General features: G+C 40.3%; 3 protein-coding genes across 9 annotated transcripts in view; all 3 read left to right on the top strand.

The window, feature by feature from the left end:
• Positions 1-8265, top strand: part of LOC132479096 (RAD52 motif-containing protein 1-like) — a 182703-nt gene extending 174438 nt beyond the window's left edge. For 4 of the 7 annotated variants that reach the window (XM_060082664.1, XM_060082665.1, XM_060082663.1 and 1 more), the window contains 5 exons: positions 1970-2092; positions 2468-2636; positions 3596-3694; positions 5335-5420; positions 6853-8265. In XM_060082664.1, coding sequence (XP_059938647.1) covers positions 1970-2092; positions 2468-2636; positions 3596-3694; positions 5335-5420; positions 6853-6954 — 579 coding nt within the window. In that variant the 3' untranslated portion in view covers positions 6955-8265. Of the gene's footprint in view, positions 1-621; positions 762-1969; positions 2093-2467; positions 2637-3595; positions 3739-5334; positions 5421-6852 lie in introns of those variants that run through there. The other 3 variants (XM_060082670.1, XM_060082669.1, XM_060082671.1) reach the window with 3 other exon arrangements.
• The window catches only part of LOC132479097 (RAD52 motif-containing protein 1-like), a 261744-nt gene that overhangs the window by 174433 nt on the left and 64640 nt on the right, over positions 1-22671 (top strand). The window lies entirely within an intron of this gene.
• LOC132479206 (leucine-rich repeat-containing protein 37B-like) lies at positions 7346-21383 on the top strand (the record flags this gene model as incomplete). The annotated part of the gene is given in 5 exon segments (XM_060082776.1): positions 7346-8518; positions 8627-8728; positions 18733-18748; positions 20303-20784; positions 21205-21383. Coding segments are annotated over 5 exon segments (1920 nt in total), but the record flags the coding sequence as incomplete, so codon positions are not given.

Genomic DNA, 22671 nt, shown 5'->3' with positions numbered 1-22671 from the left:
TGAACTGAATTAATAGCCAGTTCGAACTTGCCCTTGAGCCAGTGTTTTGTACTGGTGGGAAAAATCCTACACGGTGTGGACTTTGATTCTCTGCAGTGTCAGTTACAGGATTGTAAGATGGAAGATAGGAGGCTGGGATAGGAAACAGTTTTGCACCTTCTGGGTTTTTTTTTTTTTTTTTTTTTGGCGGTACGCGGGCCTCTCACTGTTGTGGCCTCTCCCGTTGCGGAGCACAGACTCCGGACGCGCAGGCACAGCAGCCATGTCTCATGGGCCCAGCTGCTCCGTGGCATGTGGGATATTCCCGAACCGGGGCACGAACCCGTGTCCCCTGCATTGGCAGGCAGACTCTCAGGCACTGCGCCACCAGGGAAGCCCTAGATTTCTTCATTTAATTTTCGAGCCTTAGTTTACTACCCACACCCCCGAAATTGTTACCTACTTTAATTATATGTTCTTTTTAAATTTTAATTATTTATTTGTTGCACCGGGTCGTAGTTGCAGCAGGCGGGCCGCTTTGGTGCGGCTCAAGGGCTCCCCAGTTGTGGCATGTGGGCTCCCCAGTTGCAGCAGGCAGGCTCCTTTAGTTGTGGCTCACAGGTTCCTTAACTGTGGCGTGAGAACTCTTAGTTGCAGCATGCATGTGAGACCTAGTTCCCTGACCAGGGATCGAACCTGGGCCCCCTGCATTGGGAGAATGGAGTCTTAACCACTGCACCAGCAGGGAAGTTCCAGTTATGTGTTATTTTATTCATTGGCAGGTATACATACTTCTTATCTTTTTTCCCCCGTATTTTTTATAAATACAGAAAAGAGAATTAACAACTTAAAATAAAATGAAGGAAAGGCCTAATGTATCTGAGTTTTTCTCAGTAGCACGAAGGGAAATGTTTGCCAGCAAGAACTGTGGCAAGGTTATCCCAGATGTCAACTGTCTCGTACCAGGGGCTCAGAGCCCTTCTGAAGCTTCCTAATTGTCCAGGACAGCTCCATTATGACTCACCGTACAGGGCCTAGCCTCTCATGCGACACTCAACATTTAAAAATTAGTCTCCATTTCTCCTTCCCAGCAGGCAGCTTCAGTTGGAGAAAGTAATTTCATTTTCTTATGTACTCATTCATTCACTCAGTCAGCAGACCATCACTCCTCTCTTATATGCCAAGATCTATGCTTGCGTCTGGTAACAAGGAAAGAATAACATATGGTTCCTTCAAGCACTTAAGGAGCTCATAAACTAGTGACAGAGGAAGATGCACAAACCAATCAATAAAGAATTAACAATGCTTTGACTTTATTTGTATTATTTGAATTTTTATGACTATATTTATATACTACACCCTGTTCAAAGTGGAAATAGATATTTAAGAAAGAACTAGTGATGTAAAAAATCCACAGTAATATGTAAGTTATTTAGAGAGTGAAGACTGGAAATATTTGCACTCTCAAAGAAGCTTGTTCATGCAGATGAACCCCTACTTCTTTTGGTTGCTTTATTTACATTTATAGAGGTATAGGTATTCCCTCTTCTAACAGGGGTTAGTAACTTGGGGAGGGGGTGCTACAGATTAAGGTCCTGATTCAGTGGCAGGTCCATCTTACCTCCTCTTCAGGTCATATTCTCAAGCAGGAGCTACAGGATGAGACGAGTAAAACAGTTCACTTCCTTTGCTTACCCCCAGCCCCATAATAGGCTTCTGCTGGGCTTCCTTGGTTGCTTTCATCATCACTTCACCACCATAGGTAAGGGAACCTTCCAGTTAATCAGGGGACCTGGAAATGATGCAGAAAAGTCCTGACTTAAAAATAATAAATAACATTTATTTAGGGCTGACTGTGAGCTCATTGCTTAAAATGTCCTACTTAATCTTCACAACCACTCTATGAAATTGGTATTGATAAATCTCAGGTATATCCAAAATAAGTCTCTTATGTAGGATTGTGATGTTTTTCGGTCTTTTATGTCTTTAGGTTCGTCTCGGCACCAGACATAAGGCGGTTCAACATAATACGCTGGCCCTAAACAGCTCCAGATGCCAAGAATTGGCAAATCACTACTTTGGTTTCAGTGGGTGGTCAAAAAGGATCATCAGGGTAAACTCTGTAGATTTTCTTTGACTAACCAGACTCCTTTCAACATTGAACTCCTAGACTTTAGAGAGAAGAATAGAGCAGGGCTATGGGGAGGAGATGTGAGAGCCTTCCACATGGAAGTATCTGAGCATTGGCCTGCCACCTAGAATTAGTGATAATCTCAATGACTTGGATGGCGGTGTCCATAATTTTCTCCAGTATTTGTATGGTATATGATAAAAAATATTTGTCCATATCTAGTCATTCATTTGCAAGTCTCACTTGATTTTGAAGCTATTGCATACCTAAACTTTTACCTGGGATTGCTGGAGTTTAGTTTTTATTTCTAACAACAGGATACTTTGAAGTCTAGCCTTTAATTCATAATCCTAACAGCTTCAGGATCTTTCTAACCTTGAAGAAAGGGAAAATGAAGCTATTGTGACACCAATTCAGAAGCAAAGCCTGAAGTTCTTCTGTGCTTTAGAGGTGGTGTTGCCCTCCCATAAGTGCAGGAGAACTGAAGTTGTCATGGCTGAGGAACCTTTGGATAAGTTGGAGGAAGGTCTGTTTTCCAGTATGTTTGTGTGTGGGGAGGTGAGGGAGTGGGATTTCTCTTTTTTCCTTTCTTTCTGAAACTCACCTTTTCAGATACATCATCACTTTTCTAAGCCACTAAAGTCCTGGGCAGATTTTTTCTGCCTGACAATATAGGTTTTTATCTTAGGCAATACCTGACAGCCCCTTAAACTTTAGAATTTTAGAACTGACCGCCTGCCAAGAAGCTTAGGAGGAGGGAAAATTAGTTAGTTTTTTTTTTGTTGTTGTTGTTAATGATTTGTTATGTGCTAAAATATTCCTTCAAATACAGATGTCTTCTGGCCTTCAGTTATCCCAAGAAAATCATTGTCTAAAGATGGAAATAAACTCTTGTGTAAATATTCAGTCCTTTGCCTCCTATAGAAGGGCCTGAGCAGAAAAAGTAAATGTAGATCCCTGGAAAGGGGATTCCGATTGGTACTGAGTTTTTTCCTAGAATCCATGTCACTTGGGCTTAGGGTTTTAACTCAGAGGCAGGGCTGTTAGCGAATGGAGTGGAGGAGGCTCCACCATCCACCTGAGTGGGTGATGGTTGAGGAGAGGCCGGATCATCTGCACTACCGGCAAGTCTATCTCACTGTATGAATCCAGCCCTTTACGCACAGGAGAGCAGGGTCTGTAGCAGTGAAGCCTCAGCTTGTCCATTTGAAATCTGTGAGTAGTATGAGATTTGTGCACGTTCTTGATTTCCATTTCCCATCGAGTGTTTTAGGAACTTCCAGAATAGATCTGAGCAGTAAAAATGTGCCATGCCAGGGTATACCTACAACAGAGACATTCACCCGTAACCCAGTGTTGTGCCTGCCCTTAATCACTAAGATAATGATCTAAGAATCACAGATGCATTTTTAGTTTTACACACCTAACCTAGAAATCAGTTATGCAGACAGGCATTTTAAACTCATCTGTTTTCGTTGGATTTAGGGTCATTATCATTCCTTATGGAAAGGAAGGTAACCCAGAAGCTTGCTGTTCAGAAGGCTATGACAGATGCATTCCAGAAACTGCTGATTGTGGCTTTAGGTAAGACCTTTTTGATTGTCCTTGAAGTACTTCAGTTTCAGTGAGCAAATAAAGTTACTTGAAAAGTTAATTGGATGAAAATAATGGTTATCTAAAACATTACATATTCTTTCATTCACCAGATGCTTTCACAGCAGCAGTCTTAAAATTGTTCTTTGTGGCGTTTATGAGAAAAATGACAGCAAATAATATTGTCCCCAGTGTTTGGATGTAGAGTGACTTGCCACAGTTCATACAGAAAGTGTTTGATCCAGTTCTTCCCCAATTGCTTGCTTATCTTACAGAATAGTGCAGTGATTATAAGCCTTGGGCACCTGTGTTTGAGTCCTAACTTTGTCTCTTAGATTTTGTTGTTGTTGCTGTTGTTGCAATTTTAGGTTTTTCTAGCCAGAGACATTTGAAGGTATTTAATATCTCTAAGCTGCAACTTCTTTATCTGCAAATAGGATTAGTAATACAGCTTATCACCTAATGGAGGATATTGTAAGAGTAAATGAGATGATGAATGTAAAAAGCTTAGAACTATGCCTGAAACATAGTAAGCAGAGAAAATATATTGACTATTATTATTATCGTTTTTTTCTTGTTGAAGAGTTTATTAGATTATGTTTTTGAAATCAGTTTAATTTCAGTTTTCATTTCTGATATATTGGGTGAATATGATTCTTATATAATAATTGGCTATGTTTTTGTGGGCCTTGAAAGTGGTCATGCTATTGAATAGTGTTGATTGTGTTCCCTATCGAGTTATACAGCGGTGAGAATGTCACAGGCTGTGCCCAAAGGAAACTTTATGATGAGTAGATTCCCGGAACAGAATTGCTCCCCTGCTTCACAGCCCTGCAGGCTTAGAGAAAATCCGAGCTAAGTTGTCAGAGACCTTATTTGCTTGTAAGAGTTGACCCTGGATTGGTCTTGGCCTTCCAGCCTGGGCAGTACTTCCAGTGAAGTTTGACTTCCCTGGTCATCAGGCAGAATCTCCATCAGCTGTCAACTCTGGGTAACAACCTTTAAGAACCAAACTAAATGTCTGGGTTGTTTGTCCCTAATAATTCCTTATATGTACTCCAAACTCCTTAGACAAAAAGCCTGGTGGCTCTAGCTTGCCTTGAGGAAAGCTGTATTGTCCAAAAGGTACATGGGCCAGTTTCTGCCAGTAGAGTGTTCAAATGCTGTCTCTCTCTGTCTCTGTCTCCAAAGCTTTGTTCATTGTATCTGGTAGAAGTTTGGTTCCAAGGAGTAGGCACTTGCCTTGCTTCTAATATGAAGTATCTATTATAGTCCAGTGGTATCTCTCCAGGTTTGAACTCATTTTGACCCCCACCTAATGCCTTCGTATTTCATTGTATTGTGATTGAACATTTTTGTTTCCACAGCTTTTAATTTCTATGTCACTATTCCTTAGTTCTTATTTCTAAGATCATAAAGGTTTTTGAACCAAAGTTGATACTTCTTATATATTTTTTCACAAATAATTATGATAAAAACTGGAGTGTCAGATGAGGGAACTTCTAGGAAAATGCTCTTATTTTCTGCTTTTAGAAATCAAAAGAATGTCTAATTATTGGGTGCTACCATTGTATACAGGAAGTTTTAGAACAAGAAAACTTCTGAATTGATCCTTGTTAACTTTTTTTCAGAAAGTGGTAAAATAGCTGTGGCCTGTAGACCCTGTGAAGAGGTCACAGATGCTAGAACCGAAGAGGAACTACAGGATTTAATTCAAGTATGTGGAGATACAAACTCAAGGGGTACACAGCCAGTGTAGCCATAATTCAAAACAAGCAGCAGGATTTGGAAGACTTTGGCATGTCTACTCAGCTCTGTCTTCCTTAGGAAAATGTGAAACTCTGAAACTGCTTTTGAGGCAGGGAATTTCTAGGACTTTTCCAAGTCCCGAGCCTTGCCTCTGGCCCGTTATTTGAAGTTTGGAGAGCAGGATTGAGGGCCGTCAGTGTACGTCTACAGTTGTGGACACAGGAGAAGACACAGGCCTTTTAGAACGCCCCTCAAATAGAATTGCAGGGATTTGGGAACAAAGTAACTATGGCCTTAAGTGTGATTATGCTACAGTGTTTTAAAACTATTCATGCCTTTCAAGTAAGGTATATTACCCAGATCTCAGCATCTCATATATATCTTGTGTTAAATATTTTGCTGAAGAACCTTTCTGTAAACCAGTTATATGGATGCTTCGAATTAGGGATTAAGTTGTCAACTTAATTTCTAAAAGAAAACATTAATGTACTGTATATAGGATTTTTATTTAAAAGGAGCAAAAAAATGTGTTTCATGTCATTGAGAGCTTATTTTGGGGCTAGTTTTCTGATTATTTAACTCACCCCAACGTTGCAAAATTTGTTTTGAAGGGAAGAAAGTAGAGAAAGGAAAGGTGGTTATGTTCTGAAAAATGTAAAAATTTTGAACGTTTTTCCTGTACAAAATAATTATTTTAATTCAATTGAAATCAGTCAAGGAAACTTCAAACGTATCCATGTTTGGGACTTTAAGAAGTCTAGCTTCCTGTGAAATGTGAGAGGAAAGGACTCCGTATTGATAGTAAAGATTTCGGAAACCTGATTATAACAACAGATCCATTCCTACATGAGGCCAATCTTGGAATCAGTTCCATTGAGAAACCATTATGTGCTAGGCACTGGAAATAAGATGAAGCTCCTTCTCTCTTGGAGTTTAGGTGTTACAGGTGTACCAGACAATTAAAAAGGACTAAAATTAAATAGAATATGAAAAGGACTGTGAAGAAAGTAAACTGGGTGCTAGTTATAGTATTTGAAGAAAATTACTTAACATGCTGACTTTAACATTCTAAGTGTCTTCTCCATGTCTGCACACAGGGTAGACCTCTGAAAAGTGACACAGTAGTTTTTTCTAGATTAATGGCTCTGTTGAGACAACGTGGGATGGGGGAAGTTTTCCCATGCTAATATAAAGGGCCATTCACTAGGTTTTAGACACTCTTTCCCAGGATGAATTGCTCACCTGCCCCAAACCCCTCCTATAGATGTTCTGGAGTCATCACTGATTCAGTGGTAACCTCTGATAACAGAGTGGTGAATTGATAATGAGACGTGAATACTGAGAGTTTGGAGGAAATGGCAGTTCCCCTCCCGCCACCCTGACTGGTGCTCATTTTGCAGGTCAGCTACTTTTCTTGTCAGCCCTGTAGCCAAAGGGAGGAAGAATGTCTCTCAGACTTCAGCTTCGAGGAGGAAGAGTTCAGATTGCCAGAACTGGACTAGCACTTTGGAATTTCCCAGAATGCCACATCCTGTGGTTTCCTCGGGAAGCTCTGCATCCTTCCCAACTCCCCTCCACCCCTGGGCTGCTGGAGTTTGGGGCCACTGGGGTCTGCAGCCCAAATCCCGCCTCATTGTTTGGGGCCTGGGAGGGCAGGGCGGGGTTGGGAAGGGGGCCCGGCAGGAGGTAATTGTCACCTTTGCAAGGGGAAGGGTGGCTTGTGCCCTGGGGACTCTGGGAAAAAGGCTCACTCTGGTGGATCTCCACAGGAGCCTAATAAAGGTGGAGTAACTACAGATGTCGTAAATAACGGGTGGGACATTAGGTGGGGGAGGGACACGCGGTTGCTAACGGTTGCTAACGGTGAGCCCTCGCGTTGCAGCGCTGGCATAACGGTTCAGTTCGTCTCTGAAGGAGGATGTGGCTCTGGCTCCTCACTGGCCTGGGTCGCTGTGCCTGAGAGCGGCCGCATGTTATGTCCTGGCTGTGCCTCTGTGTCCCTGCTGCGCCCCACGGCTCCTCCTCACATGGCAACGACTGTGGCTTCTAGTCCAGGCAGTTCAGCCTCTGGAGTGGGCCCTGGGCCCCGTCCAGGTGACCCCCTACACCCCGCGGCTCACCGAGACTTGGTCTTCATACGCCTGAGACAGCCCTCCCAAATTGCCCCATGCTCTTACACCCCTGGCAGAAGCCGGGGGCTTTAATTACTTGACGTCCTCGTCTCCAGTCCAGATGTTGGCCCCACCTCATCAGGAGTTGACCGAGACTGAGGCTCCATACCCGGACACGGATTCCGTTGGAGAGCTCCCTACAGGGCCAGATCAGTTTGCTGTTCCACATCAGTATCTGAATAACGAGCAAATCCAACATTAAAAGCTCCCAGAGGCGGTTCCAGTGCTAGAGTGGGATCAGAATCAGCCCTTGGTTCTGCCTCCTCGACACAAAAGTAAGACTAAACACATAGGTCTAGATCAGGCTGAAGGTCACCAATCATTTGAAATACTTGTTCCACCTCTAGGTAGTAAGAGCTCAAAACCAATGAGCTTTATTGTTTCACCCCCAAACCTGAAGAAAGATCTAGTTCAGCATCGACGGCTTGCCAAAGTTGTTGTTGGAACTATAGGCCAATTTGAAAAAAAAAACACTCAGGATCTAGAACAACAGTTGCAGGGTGATTATTTACATCCCAGCAAGGATGCCTTTTATCCTGAGGAGAGCATACCTAGGGATTTTCTGGGGAGCCCAGATGAACCTCCAGAGCACCCTGAGGAAGCTGAAATTTCTGCATCCCAGCAGGAGGCCCAAACTCGTCATCCAGAGCTCACTGAGGAGGCTGAATCTTTACCTCATCAAGAGGCCCCTGCTCAGCATCCACAGACCCCTGAGGACGTTGAATCTTTTTCACCCCAGGCAGAGGCCCAGGCTCAGCATGCAGAGCCCACTGTGGAGGTAGAACCACCTCCACTTCCGCAGGAGGCTCCATCTCAGCCTTCAGAGGCCCCTGAGGAACTAGAAACTTCAAGTCCTCAGGAGGCCCTTGCCCGGCCTTTGGAGACACTTAAGGAGGTTGTAGTTTGACCATGTGTTCATCATGGGGTAAATGAAGCTCAGCAGTCACACTTGTACAAGGTCACTGTTAAATCTCTGGCTCTGGCACTTCCCATAAATCCACAGGTCACTAAAGAGGTTGAACCTTCTCCAGTCCAGCAGAAGACCCCACCTCAGCCTCCAGAGCTCCTTAAGGAAGTTGTAGCTCAGTCTCCATTGTATCCCGAGGTGACAGTTCCAGCACAGAGCAGGATCATGCTGAGCATCTAACATCCCCCAGGATCAAGAGCAGTGGTTCTCAACCAGGGTGATTTTGCACACAGGTGACATTTGGTAGTGTCTGGCGACAGTTTTGCTTGTCAGAACTGTATACGCTACTGGCATCTAGTGGACAGAGACCAGAGATGCTACTAAACATCCAACAGTGTACAGGGGAGCCTCCCACAGCAAAGAATTATCCATCCCAAACTGTCAATAGTGCTTCCTAGCTAGAGAAATAAAGATCACTTAACACAAGTATTTAATGAGCATTTAGTATTTTGTATCTAATGCACCACATATATAATCATGAAAGTATAAATCATAATATCTCCCACAGTGAGATTTCTTTAGTGTATGGAGGGAGTAGTGATGTTACGTTTCATCATATATAAATTAGAATTATTGCCAAAGGATAAATGTTCTGAAAGAATATCTGTCTTTCTAATTCTTTTGCTCGTGTCTTTTTTTGTAGAAATCTTGGTTGCAATTTACTCACAGAACTGAGCTTTGGAACGTTTCAGGCCTGGCATGGAATGCAGTTTTGACACAAGTTGTAAGTGAAATAGAAGATGAATACATGTAAACAACTGTGTGTAAAAACAATCATGCAGTTATTGGTTAGCTGGGTGTAAGTAAGCCGAGTATGAATTCTGGAAAGTATGTCTTGAGAGCCATTTTTTTTTTTCAAATGAGGAAACTAAGGTACAAAGAGGCCAAGAGACTTGTTTAACTCATATATATGAAAGGCTCTGCTTTCCATAGTACTGATCTTTGGCACGGTCAATAAAAGGCACCAAACAAAAACACTCAAGATTAGCATTGTCATGGAATCCCACTGATGCCTCTCCAATATGCGAATGGTCCAGGAAGTTCCACTTTTGAATTTCACTTTTATTCCTGCTCATGTGCAAAGTTCCTAACTGCTTAAAATGTATGCAACACAGAGCTGCAGAGAACTAAGTTTAGCAGGGTATGCTTCAGTGAGCAAAAGTGTGGGTGCTTCCCCAACCATTATTAGCTCTTTTAAATGGTAAAGCAGAAAGAATTCCTGAACACCCACCACAGGGCTCTCCCCAGCCACCCAGAACATTATTTTTCAAAAAAGCATATATTGCTGAAGTGAATTATCTGTGGCCAATAGGAACCTTTGAGGTATGGAAAAAGATGTTGTTTGTGTTCAGCTGTAGTGTGAAACATATAAACAAAATAATTTGCTGTGGCCTAATTCAATATATTTTCTTTGCTGACTACTCTTCAATAAGAAGTGTGGGTTTTACACCCTTTCAACTCAAAACTTCTCTGATTTCTCATGGCACAAGGAAATGATAGTGGGTATGTTCAACGGCCTGAAGGCGATTTTAGACTCAAGGTAAAGAGCTCTTCTACACCTGGCTTTGGAAAAGACTCTCTTACCTGTCTTGTGGTTCAGAAATCCAGTTTCACACAGTTCACACATTTTGGGTTAATGAAGGCGTTGAGGCTGTGTCTGGAGCTGGATTAACAATTCCTGCAGATGCCTATCTTTAGCGGCCTCCTTCCTTTCCCTTGTTAGTTTGCTGATGCATACCTTGGGGAGAGAGCACCAAGGGTCGGTTTTTCTTTTGTTAGCACACCGGAGAGCAGGCTCGTGAGGTCCCTTCACCAGGAGGTTTTAGTAGCATCAGTACAACGTCTTAAACTCACCACCTTTCCTAAACATCCTATAACACTAAGAGTTCCTTATAATAATTAGAGTTTCACTATAGTTATGTAGGCAACACAGGAAAATACATTGTGGAAATAAATCACAGTTTAAAAATTAATGAATTCATTCCAAAACATTCACTGAGTGCCATGCCCACTGTCTGTCAGCACTGTACTAAGTGCTGGGGATACAAAGACTCATAGGGCAGGGACTTTGTCCCCAAGAAGCTTTCATACTGGAAGGAGAAATATGGATGTCGATGGGAAAACATATGAGAGCCATTCTAGCATCTGTGCAGCAGGGTAACAAGGTGAGGGAGGGGGTGATGAAGTAGAAAATGGGTGGTAGGTTAGAAAAGATTTGTAATGGAAGAGGCACCAACTTGTTCCTTTGGAATTTGTGCTCCTCTTAAATGACAGAAAAAGGTAGTGAAAGAATCAGAACTATCTGGTGTTGTAAATAAATTAGTACTGTACTCCGAAAACTCATTCACAGTTACTTTCAAAAGATTGTCACAGTATAGTAAGTCTTTGTTTTGGACTAAGTCTTTCTAATAGACAAAGCTAATTTGCTTCAGGAAACATTTGCCATGGTGAGATATAAACTTTATTGCATCTCTTAGCAAAGGCCAGCCACCAAGGGAAGATGCCACCCTCGAGTTAAATCATTTTACTACCTATAATGACATATTACTGGGGTGTTTATAAGTTGCCTGCATTAAATAAGTTTGGAAAAGGGCCCCAGCTGAGGTGGATTTATCCTGAATTCAATGAACCTTAGGCTTCAGGGCTCCTCACTTGCATAGGTCCCTTCCAAGGTCTTGAGAGGGGTCCTAGCGATTTTTCTATTTATGACTTTGCATGTTTTTATTAGATAGGATTTCCCAAAGTAGATGAGGTTCAGGCCCCACAAAAACCTTGATTCATCACCAGGTGTCAGGTAATTATAAGTCAGTAGGTTTCTTGAATGAAGCCTCTGTCTTATTGAGAAATATCAGGTGAAGTAGTTAGCAGTGTGGTAGTCTATTTTAAATCCGAAATCTACCTCAAAGATGAGCCAAGAGCTTATTAATTAATAAATTACCACTTTTTGAATGGTGGTAGTAATCATATCTCTTTCAGATAAAATCAGGAATGAAATATACTATGGAAAACCGGCAGTGGTTGATAATCCTAAATGTTAAGTATGCTTTTTTTTCTGACTGTAATGTGTTTCCCCTTCATTCACCTATGCAGGTCCAGACTGATGGCTTATTTTTAAAAATTCTTTTAGTCACTTCATTGGATCTAACAATACAAGCTCCATGATTTTAGAAACTGAAGGACTCTACAATGTAGAAAGGCTATATAACTTAAGCAGACAGAGCACATTCACATGCTGGCTTGTCCGTGGTACATCAATATTGTACCAAGAACATAAGCACGAAGAGAGAATAAGAGGGAAATCAAAGCCTTATCCCTATTGAATTATTTACCCCATTGTTGAGAATATCAGTGCGGGAGGTGTGTCCACACTATGAAGGCAAATTGAGCTGCTGTCACAGAGCCGCCCTAATGCTCCCCCAGTCAGCTAGCATTGGTTTCCTTTACATAGCTATGTACACACAAAAGCTTACATACTTGAGGGTGTTGTCCTCACTTTTTGCTATGTACTAGAATCCTGGCAGCTTCTCAGATTTAGAAAGGCATAAACACTAAAAGCAAAAATAACTTGGGTCTGCCCTTTGGGGTGATTCAGGGTGGCTGTTTCATTTGTAATAGTTCAAAATTTTGAGATTGTCACACCTAGCAACTACTATACTTTTCTTCTCCCAACTGCATCTTATTCTTCCCACCTGTAGTATTTTCTCCCATTCCATATGTTTATTCACTTTCTTGATAGTGTCCTTTGAAGCACAAACTTTTTAGTTTTTATAAACTCCAATTCATCTATTTTTCCTTTGGTTGTTTGTGCTTCTGGTATCATATCTAAGAAACTGTTGTCTAAAGCAAGGTCATAAAGATTTACTCCTGTGTTTTCTTCTAAGAGTTTTATAGCCTTAGCTCTTACATTTGGATATTTGATCCATTTGGAGTTAATTTTCATATACGGTGTGAAGTGTAGGAGTCCAGCTTCATTATTTTGTGTGTGGATGTACAGTTGTCTCAGCATCATTTGAAAAGACTGTTCGTTCCACATTGAATTGTTTTGGCACCCTTGTTGAAAATCAATAGACCATAAATATGAGGGTTTATTTCTATATTGTCAATTCTGTTCCATTGATTTACATGTCTGTTCTTATTCCAGTACCACACTGTGATTGCAGTAGCTTTGAACTGAGTTTTGAAACCAGGATGTGTGAGTCCTCCCACTTTGTTCTTTACCAACATTGTTTTGGTTATTCTGTTTCCTTGAATTGCCATAGGAATTTTAGAAACAGCTTGGCAATTTCTGGAAAGAAGTCAGCAGGGATTTTGATAGGAATTGCAATGGAACCATAGGTCGATTTGGGAAGTAGTGAAATTTTAATAAGATTATGTTGCAGTCCATGAATCCAGCAGGTCTTTATATTTGAATCTTCTTCAATTTCTTTCAACAGTTTTGTACTTTTCAGTGTGAATCTTGCATTTGGTAAAATTTTCCCCTAAGTATTATATTTGTTTTGATGCTGTTCCACATGGAATTGTTTTCTAAATTCCATTTTTCGATTACTCATTGCTGGTGTGTAGAAATAATATTGATCTTATATCCTACAACCTTGCTGAACTCATATATTAATGCTAACAGTTATTTTCCTAGATGCCCAGGAATATGTCTTGTGGTCTTCCCGTTTCCCAGGAATACATTGGAACATTTCAAAGTCTCTGTGGACATCTCATTCCTCAGCTTTTCTTTTAAAGCTTTGCGGTTGGGTTGTTTTTTGCCCCAAACTGTTATCCATTGCCTCATGCCACCGCCATGTTAAAATATTTGCTTGAAAATGTTTTCCAGAAATGCCACCTGAGCAGAGGCTTTTCTCACTAGACAGCCCTCAGTCAGGTCAAAGGCAGGCCTTTCAAGTGAGGTCTTCCAGGGGACCACCAGACATGTAAAACAATGACAGTTCTTTGGGAATGAGGCTTTGAAGGACCTCTCAGTCCATGCTGCTCGTTCTGGTACCAGGGATGTGGGCTGTTTTTCAAGGCTACCACTGGCATGGAGACCAAAGGTCGAGGGCAAGTTAAAGCAACACAGATCTCATTGTTCTTACAGAAATTAATTTGTTTTCCTTGAATAAATTGCTCCCGCATTTACTGCCAGCATGTTGGTTAAATGTCCAGAGTTCAGAAGAAGTTGATTCTGACCATTTTTGCCAGTTTTGTTGTTGTTGTTATTGTTGCTTCTATGCAGGGATGAATTTTCAGATGTCCTTCCTCCATCATTTTTACTGATTTTCCTGAAACTTTTTAAAAAAATCTATAAAGTCTCAATGGCCATAGGCTAATTAAATATTTATGACGAGAGATGATTAAGGAAAAAATAAATAAAAAGAGAAAGAAAGAAAGAAAGAAAATATAATTCACATAGAGGCTTTCCCAGATGGGTAGATGAAGTTTGAAAAGGTATTTCTATGTTTAGTGCTGTCAAAATTAAGGTTAGGTGCTTCCCTGGTGGCGCAGTGGTTGAGAATCTGCCTGCCAATGCAGGAGACACGGGTTCGAGCCCTGGTCTGGGAAGATCCCACATGCCGCGGAGCAACTAGCCCCGTGAGCCACAATTACTGAGCCTGCGTTTCTGGAGCCTGTGCTCCGCAACAAGAAAGGCAGCGATAGTCAGAGGCCTGCGCACCGCGATGAGGAGGGGCCCCCACTTGCCGCAACTAGAGAAATCCCTCGCACAGAAACGAAGAGTCAACACAGCCATAAATAAATAAATAAATAAATAAAATTTTTTTTAAAATTAAAGTAACAGATGTTTTAAACCCCTCCCCCTTTTTTCATTCAGGTTAAACACAGTCTTTAGAGTCAGAACTGAGTTCAAATTCCATCTCTGCTTCTTATGAGCTTGATGACTTAAGACAAGTTATGTAACTTCTCTGTGCCTCAGTTTCCTCATTTGTACAATTGTGTAATATATATATCACATAAGGTTACTGTGAGGATGAAATGTTAAATGCTGATCACATATGCATGGGAACTCAAAAGATATTAGTTTTGATAATTATCTTTATAATATTCTTTAAAAGTACACTAATAATTCTTGAGTAGAGTTAACCTAAAGTCAGATATTCTTTTCTTTCTTCCTGTTTCTTTTCAGGTTTTTCCCCCTTATTTGTTTTAAAGAACTAAGGGGAAAAAAAAGAAAGAACTATGAAGAAAATCTCTTCCAACATTCTGGAATAAAATTTTGTTCCCCAAAATTAATTTGTTTATTTTATTGATATATAAACAAAATGTTATTTATTTATTCAGCAAACATTTATTAAATGCCTAGTAAATATTAGGCACTATGTCAGGCACAGGAATAATAATGACAATAAAGTGTGGTCCCTGCTCTCAAGTTGCTGACAATCTAGGAGAGTGACAAGTAAACAGTTGATTACGTACACAGTAACAAAGGCTATGGCACAAGAATACACACGGGACTATGTGATGGGAGTATGGCTTTCACCAGTTCCTCTTGGATTTCTCTCTTCTTTGGCTCCAGAACCAAGGAATTAGCCTTATTTTTCTCTTTAGCTGGGTAGTTTAAATCATGAAATTTTTCAAACTTTGTAGAGATGAAAGAAAAACACCTTGAATTATGGAGGACACTAGAAATAGTACTTTTTTTACAGAGCAAGGGCTTCCTACCAGCATAGTCACTTCGAGGGTTTTTAACGTGAGAAGTACTTTGGCATATTTTTTCTTTGCTAGCCACTTTTTTTCTATTTTATTGTTTGTTTGTTTCTCTTCTCCACTTTATCATCTAGAGACCTGGGTAGTTCCCAGTGAAAGAGTGTTTTACAGATTCTAAGGGTGATTTGTAGGTAAAGACAGAAAATGATTTTTTTTAACCTTCAAGTTCCATACCAAAAAAATGAATATAAACTTTCATGGAAGTAATTGAAAATGCAGATAATTTTAATTCCATTCCATTTTTCAGAATTCTCAATCGTAATCCTTTGCCAACAGTTGAAGATTCTTGTCTTTTTAAAGTGCCAGCATTAAACTCTTTGTAAGTATTGTAAGAGTTTCATGGCTCATGAGATAATTTCTGCTCCTCTTTACTTTCGTCAAAAATTGAGTACTTTGGCTAAACAGTCATAATTTAGATTTTAACTGGGTTATTGAAAATAAGAGTTATTGGCAAAGAAAGAATATATATGGGTAAGAGAGCCAGCAGAGGATGAGAACAGTGTTGAAGAACACATATAGATATAGAACATGAAGATGCATATAGGAATAGTATTTATCCAAGAAAGCAAAAAGGAATAAGGGGTACATTATTTTTTTTAAAAAAAAGAGTGATCAAAAGAGGTAGATGCAATTGAAAATGAGAAGTGAGGATCATAGGAAATGATTGTACTGTTCAGCACCAAGGTCATTAATTTGATGATGCAAATTTAAATTTCTTCCAAAAGAGCTCTTTGGAATTATCATCTATGGCAAGTAAGAAGCCAAAGTGGAAGTAATCACATGTTAAGTATCTTCTTCAGTTTAGAAATTTTGTCTTTGGGTTTTATATCATGCATGTTTGGGCTTCTCCTTCAGAGACATGGGAACAGCACAAGTGTCACTTACAGCAATTGAAAGCATCCTCATGATGACCCTTGAATTGGAAACACTGTACGTTGATTTTTCTTACATTGATTTTCACTCAATTGTATTTTTAGGTTTGTTTGATTATCTTCTTAAGTCAGGTTTATTTATGTATAATTTTCATTTAACAAAATTCACTCTTTTCAAATATACAGTGTGATGTGTTTTGACAAACGTATAGTTCTATAGCCACCACCACATTTGAGGTAAAGAAAACTTCTGCACTCCCAAAAGACCCCTCCTGTCCCTCTGTAGTCAATCCATCCTCCTGTCACTACCAGCCCCTGGCAACCACCCATCTGATTTTTGTCCGTATAATGTTGCCTTTTCCAGAATATTTGATAAATGAAATCATGTGGTATGTAGCTTTTTGTTTTTGGCTTCTTTCACTTAGCCAGTCTCTTTGGAGATTCATCTGTTTTGTTGCACCTGTCAGTAGTAGCTCATTCCTTTTGAGCGCTGAGCAGTATTCTAGTTGTGTGGATACACAGTTTGTTTACGCATTCATCGTTTGATGAACATTTGAGTTTCTTCTAGTTTTTTGGCTATTATGAACAAAGCCTCTGAAAACCCTCACATGTGTGTGTGAACATATGTCTTGTGTGAGCATATGTTTTCATTTCTTTGGGGTAAAATACCTCAGGGTGGGATTGCTTCATCATATGCTAAGTGCCTATTGAACTTTTTAAGAAACTGCTGAACTGTTTTCTAAAGTGCCTGTGCCATGTTGCTTTCCCACAAGCAGTCTATGAGAGTTGCAGATGCTCTACATCTTCACCTGATCCTTATATTTGTTTTTTAAAAAACATTTTAGCCTTTCTAGTAGGTGTGTAGTTGAATCTCGTGGTTTTTGCCACATTTTGCATTTCTGTAATAGCTGATGATGTTGAGTGTCTATTCATGTGCAAATATCTTTTTAAATGATGTGTCTGTTCAAATCCATTTTTTAATTGGATATTTATATTGAGATTTAAGAGTGCTTTATATAAAAAGCAATGGAAAAAGTCTTTGCTCGCAGATATGTGTTTAGTAAATATCTTCTCCCAGATTGTGACTTACCTTCATTATATTAAAGTGTCTCTGAAAACTAGAAGTGTTAAATTTTTGATGAACTCTAATTTAGCAATTTTTCTTAATTTTTCATGTTTATTTAATTTATTTATTTGGTTGTTCTGGGTCTTAGTTGTGGCAGATGGGCCCCTTACTTGCGGCTCATGGGCTTCTTAGATGTGGCATGCAAACTCATAGTTGAGGCATGCATGTGGGACCTAGTTCCCTGACCAGGGATCGAACCCGGGCCCCCAGCATTGGGAACTCGGAGTCTTAACCACCAGGGAAGTCCCTTAGCAATTTTTCTTAGATGGTTTCTGCTTTTTTGTGTCTTAATCTAAGAAATCTTTCTCTGAGACCCCACTGTCTAACCCAAAATCACAAAGATTTTCTCCTACGTTTTCTTCCAGATGTTGTATATCTACATTTAGGTCTATGATTCATTTTGAGTTAATTTTCATATATGTTGTGAGGGAAGGGTCAAGCTTTATTTTTTGCAGTTTAAAAAACTATTTCTGTAGGACCCTATTGTGACAGTTTATTATACAACTTACTGCACCTTAAATTGTGCCATCCCCCCTCCAATATGGCAAGCTAATAGAAACTTTCTGTTACGCCAAGGCTAGTGGAGGGGATTGCATGAGATTAGTATGCAGAAACGGCCCTGCATTTAGCACTCTGTTCCAACCGTCTTTGTCAGGTCACCTGACAAATGACTGTCTTCACCGTGCCGTCACGCATTGGTCACTGCTCTAGCCTCATCTTCCTCAGCGTCCCACAGCATCTGCCACAATTGCGATCCCTCTCTTGTCAGCTAGATGCCCTCCTCTCTGGATATTAAAAATTATTTCCCTGTGTAACGATGATACTGTTAATACACAGTATTGAAGAAATTAAATTCCTACACAATAATATTACCTAATAAAGTGTTGCTATTCAAATTTCCCCAATTGTCTCTCTTATATAATATCATTTCTTTTAACAGCATTTTGAGGTATAATTGACATGCAATAATCTGTGTTCACACACACACATACATTCACACCATGAAGACATCACGAAAATCAAAATGTCCATCACCTCAGAAAGTTTCTTAATGTCTCTTTGTAATTCTTCCTTCCCATCGTTCCTTGCACTTCCCAATCGCCATGCAACCATTGATCTGCTTTCTGTTTGCATTTTCTAGAATTTTATGTAAATGGAATCATACAGTGTATACTTTTTTCTAACTGGCTTCTAACTCAGCATGATTATTTTAATCTTCATCCATATTGTTGTATATATCAGTAATTCATTTCTGTTTATTGCTGAATAGCATTCCTTTATGTGGATGTACCACCATTTATCTATTGACCATTGATGGACATTTGAGTTGTTTCAGTCTTGGTCTATTACAGATAAAGTTGCTATGAATATTTGTGTACAAGTCTTGTATGGATGTATACTTCCATTTCTCCTGGGTAAATGCCTGCCTGTAGAATGGCTGCATCATTGGTAAGTGTATGTTTAAGTTTTTTAAAAATACCTATTTTCCATAGTGGTTTGATCATTTTACATCTCTACCAGCAGTGTATGAGAGCTGCATTTTCTTCACGTTGCGGCCAACATTTGCTATGCTCAGTAGTTTTAATTTTAGATAGTTTAATAGGTGTGTAGTTGTATCTCACTGTAGCATCCCTAATGATTAATCATGTCAAACATCTTTTCATATGCTTATTTTCCATCTGTATATCTTTGAATCGTTTATCTATATTTTTCTGGAGTTTTGAGAGTTCTTTCTATATTCTGGAAATTAGTCCTTTATCCAATAGGTAAGTTGCTAGGTATTTTCTCCCATTCTGTGACTCATCTTTTCGTTCACTCAGGAGTGTCTTTTGCAGGGCAGAAATTCTTAATTTCGATGGTGTCTAATTTATCTATTTTTTTCTTTTATGCATTATGCTTTTGGTGTTGTATCTAAGAAATCTTGCCGAACTCAGGGTCATAAAATTTTTCACCTGTTTTGTTCTAGACGTTTTATAGTTTTATGTTTTACATTTAGATCTTTGAACCACTTTGAGTTCATTTCTGTATATGGTTTAGATGGAAGTTCTTTTTTTTTTTCTTTTTGCACCTGGATATTCAGTTGTTCCAGCATCATTTGTTGAAAAGACTATCATTTCTCCACTGAAATGCCTTTGAACCTGAAAGTCAGTTCTCCACATCTCTCTACTTCAGAACTTTGTATTCTGTTCCTTTGGTCTTTTTGTCTATCTTTACACTACTATCACAATGTCTTGAAGGTGTAGCTTCATAATCCTTGAAATCAGTTACTGTTAGTTCTTCAACTTTGTTCTTTCTCAAAGTTGTTTTAGTTATTCTAAATTTTATTTCCATATGAATTTTAGAATTAGCTTGTCAATGTCTATAGAAAAGCCTACTGGGGTTTTGATGTATAAATCGATTTGGGGAGAATTGATGTCTCAACAATATTGAATCTTCTGATCCATGAATACTTTATATCTCTCCATTTATTTAGGTCTTTCTGAATTTCCCCTGGCACTATTTTACAGTTTTCAGTGTGCAAGTCTTTTGTCAGATTTATTCTAAGTATTTTATATGTTTCCTGGTGGCACAGTGGTTGGGAGTCTGCCTGCCAATGCAGGAGACACGGGTTCGTGTCCTGGTCCGGGAAGATCCCACATGCTATGGGGCGGCTGGGCCCGTGAGGCATGGCCGCTGAGCCTGCGCGTCCGGAGCCTGTGCTCCGCAATGGGAGAGGCCACAACGGTGAGAGGCCTGTGTACCGCAAAAAAAAAAAAAAAAAAAAAAGTCGAAAGTTCAGAAAGAAAAGTTCACTTGATAGAACGATGCTTGCAAGCCCTCCGTTCTCTGTCGTGAGGAGTCTCATAAATTCCCCTCCACGAGAGGCTGTTTCGTCTTCAGGAGAAGTGACTTCTCAGGAAAATCCTTTTCCAGAATTATTTTCTGTTTCAGACCCTTCTGCAGAAAACACTACTTCAGAAAACAATACTGCACAAAATGTTTCTGAAGCAATTATTTCTACAGGAAACGCTACTCTGCCAGGAGGAACCGGCCCTGGAAACACTACCCATAGGAACGTCTCCACTGCAGACAACAGTATGCCAGCTGTTCAACACAGCAACAAAACACAATGGGAGCACCACAACATGGTCACTGAATTATCCTCTAAGCCCACAGGCTTCACTTTCCCAGGGCTCGCATCCCCGGGTGATCAAGTTGAAACTCAGCTAAACCAGCAGCTCTGGTCCCTCATCCCCAACAATGACGTGCAAAGGCTCATTTCTCATGTTATCCAGACTTTGAAAATAGACTGCTCGGACACCCACGTGCAGCTGGCCTGTGCCAACCTCATCTCTAGAACAGGCCTCCTGATGAAGCTTCTCAGCAAGCAGCAAGAAGTAAATGTGTCCAAAGCGGAATGGGATATGGACCAGTGGAAAGCTGACAACTCTATCAGTGAGAGCACGGAAGCCCAGAGTGAGCAGAAAGAGCAGGAGTCAAGTGAGGTGAGGATAACCCCTGACACATGGGACTTGGACTTTGACTCAGTTTAGGACATGCCATTAACGTGCCCAAGCGGGAATACCACAGGCTCCTAGTCAGTATCTTATCTTCAGCCATGAAACGGGCTAAGACAGTGATCTCCAACTTTGCTCACTGAGAGAGTGTGTCACTATTCCTAGGGTAGACGCAAAAAGGACATAACACAAGATAAATAAGTTGTAGATAAATTGTAGAAGAAAATGCTAATAATAAGATTAATAAAATTAAATTTGTCTTGTTCTTATAGAAGCTACTCGCCTGAAAGGATTGGGTTTCATAGTAGTTTAAGAATAGTTAGCTATCGTGTAGAATAGGCTTAAGAATCGTAAGTTTTCATCCCTTCTATCTCCTTGTTTTTAAAAATTGTTATATATATTTTTTAGCTCACAAAAGAAGTTCCAGGGTATGGCTATAACAACAAACTCATCGTAGCAGTATCTGTACCTGTAGTAGTGATGATTTGTGTTACAATTCTCTGTCTCATTGAGGTAAGGACAATAATTAATTCAGATTCAGAACCCAGAAACTGAGAATCAAATCCACCTTTCCACCTACTACTACTTCATTCTTCCCTTTAGCCATGAGGACTGACATACACTTTGTTCTTTTACTGAAAAGTATATTCCCAGGATGTTTTTTTGTGGTTTTTTGTGTGGTTTTTTGTTTGTTTGGCTGCGTTGGGTCTTCATTGCGTTGCACGGGCTTCTTATTGAGGTGGCATCCCTTGTTGTGGAGTACGGGCTCTAGACGCGCGGGCTCAGGAGTTGTGGCACACTGACTTAGTTGCTCCGTGGCATGTGGGACCTCCCCAGACCAGGGATTGAACCTGTGTGTCCTGTGCTGGCAGGTGGATCCTTAACCATTGCACCACCAGGGAAGTCCCCACAGGATTTTTAAAAGGAACTTCACTCCCAGGAGATCCCTATGGAATTGGATCCATGATAACAAGTTATTGGACTATTTTGACAAGTGAAGTTTATAAGCAGGCCAAAGTTGACATGATAGTAAATTTTCTTCAACTCAAAAAAGTATGCTGATTTGATGTACTCACCAGTCACTCTCATTCTACTGTTGATTTCTTTCCTTCTTGGCTGAAGTGATGAGAGATATAGGATCTCCATACTCAAGGAGCTATCAGTCACCCTGGGAGGGCTAAAAGGACATGCCTAAAAGATAAAAGTGTGATCTCGTCAGTTCCTCAGGTTTACTTAGCAGCTTTCTTCTCTGGTGTATTAGGAATTGTGTAGATAGATTCCATTAAAACACTGCAAGTAAAATCTTGCAGCAGGCTACCCTTAAATATTTATAGTAGCCTATTCCTGGAGCTAGCCTGTTTACCTTTTGTTCAGTTACATAGTGGTTTATTACTTTTCCCAGCAGGCAGTTGCTAACATTAAAAGAGTGATTTTAGTAAGCTGACAGTCTTGATTCTACCCTACCACTCCACACTACTTTATTTATCTTTTCTCCTGTAATGGCAGCCCTCCATTCCAGCCAAAGCAGCTCCTCACTATACGCTAGTTACACCATACCCATTCCTACTTTTGTCTGTGCCTTTGCCCATCTAAAATTCCTTTATTTTGCTTTGCCTGTGGAGCTCCTATGAATCTTTGAAAAGCCAACTCAAGTTCAGATATCTTTCTTCGTAAAGCCTTCCCTGAATACTCCAGCCCTCCTGATCCTAGTCCTGTGAGGTTTGTCACCATTTCTGAGGGGCCATAGCAAAGCAATCCCCTCCCCTCAGAACTCACAAAAGTGGTAAGCAGTTTTTTGAAAGGCAGCCCCCCTGGAGAGAACCACCAAGGTTAGCACATCATGGAGCTGAGCAGAGATGTGTAAGGACCAATGGC

Source organism: Mesoplodon densirostris, chromosome 18 (assembly GCF_025265405.1).
Source record: "Mesoplodon densirostris isolate mMesDen1 chromosome 18, mMesDen1 primary haplotype, whole genome shotgun sequence".
NCBI classification, from domain to species: domain Eukaryota; kingdom Metazoa; phylum Chordata; class Mammalia; order Artiodactyla; family Ziphiidae; genus Mesoplodon; species Mesoplodon densirostris.
This window is presented reverse-complemented; position numbering and strand designations above follow the sequence as displayed.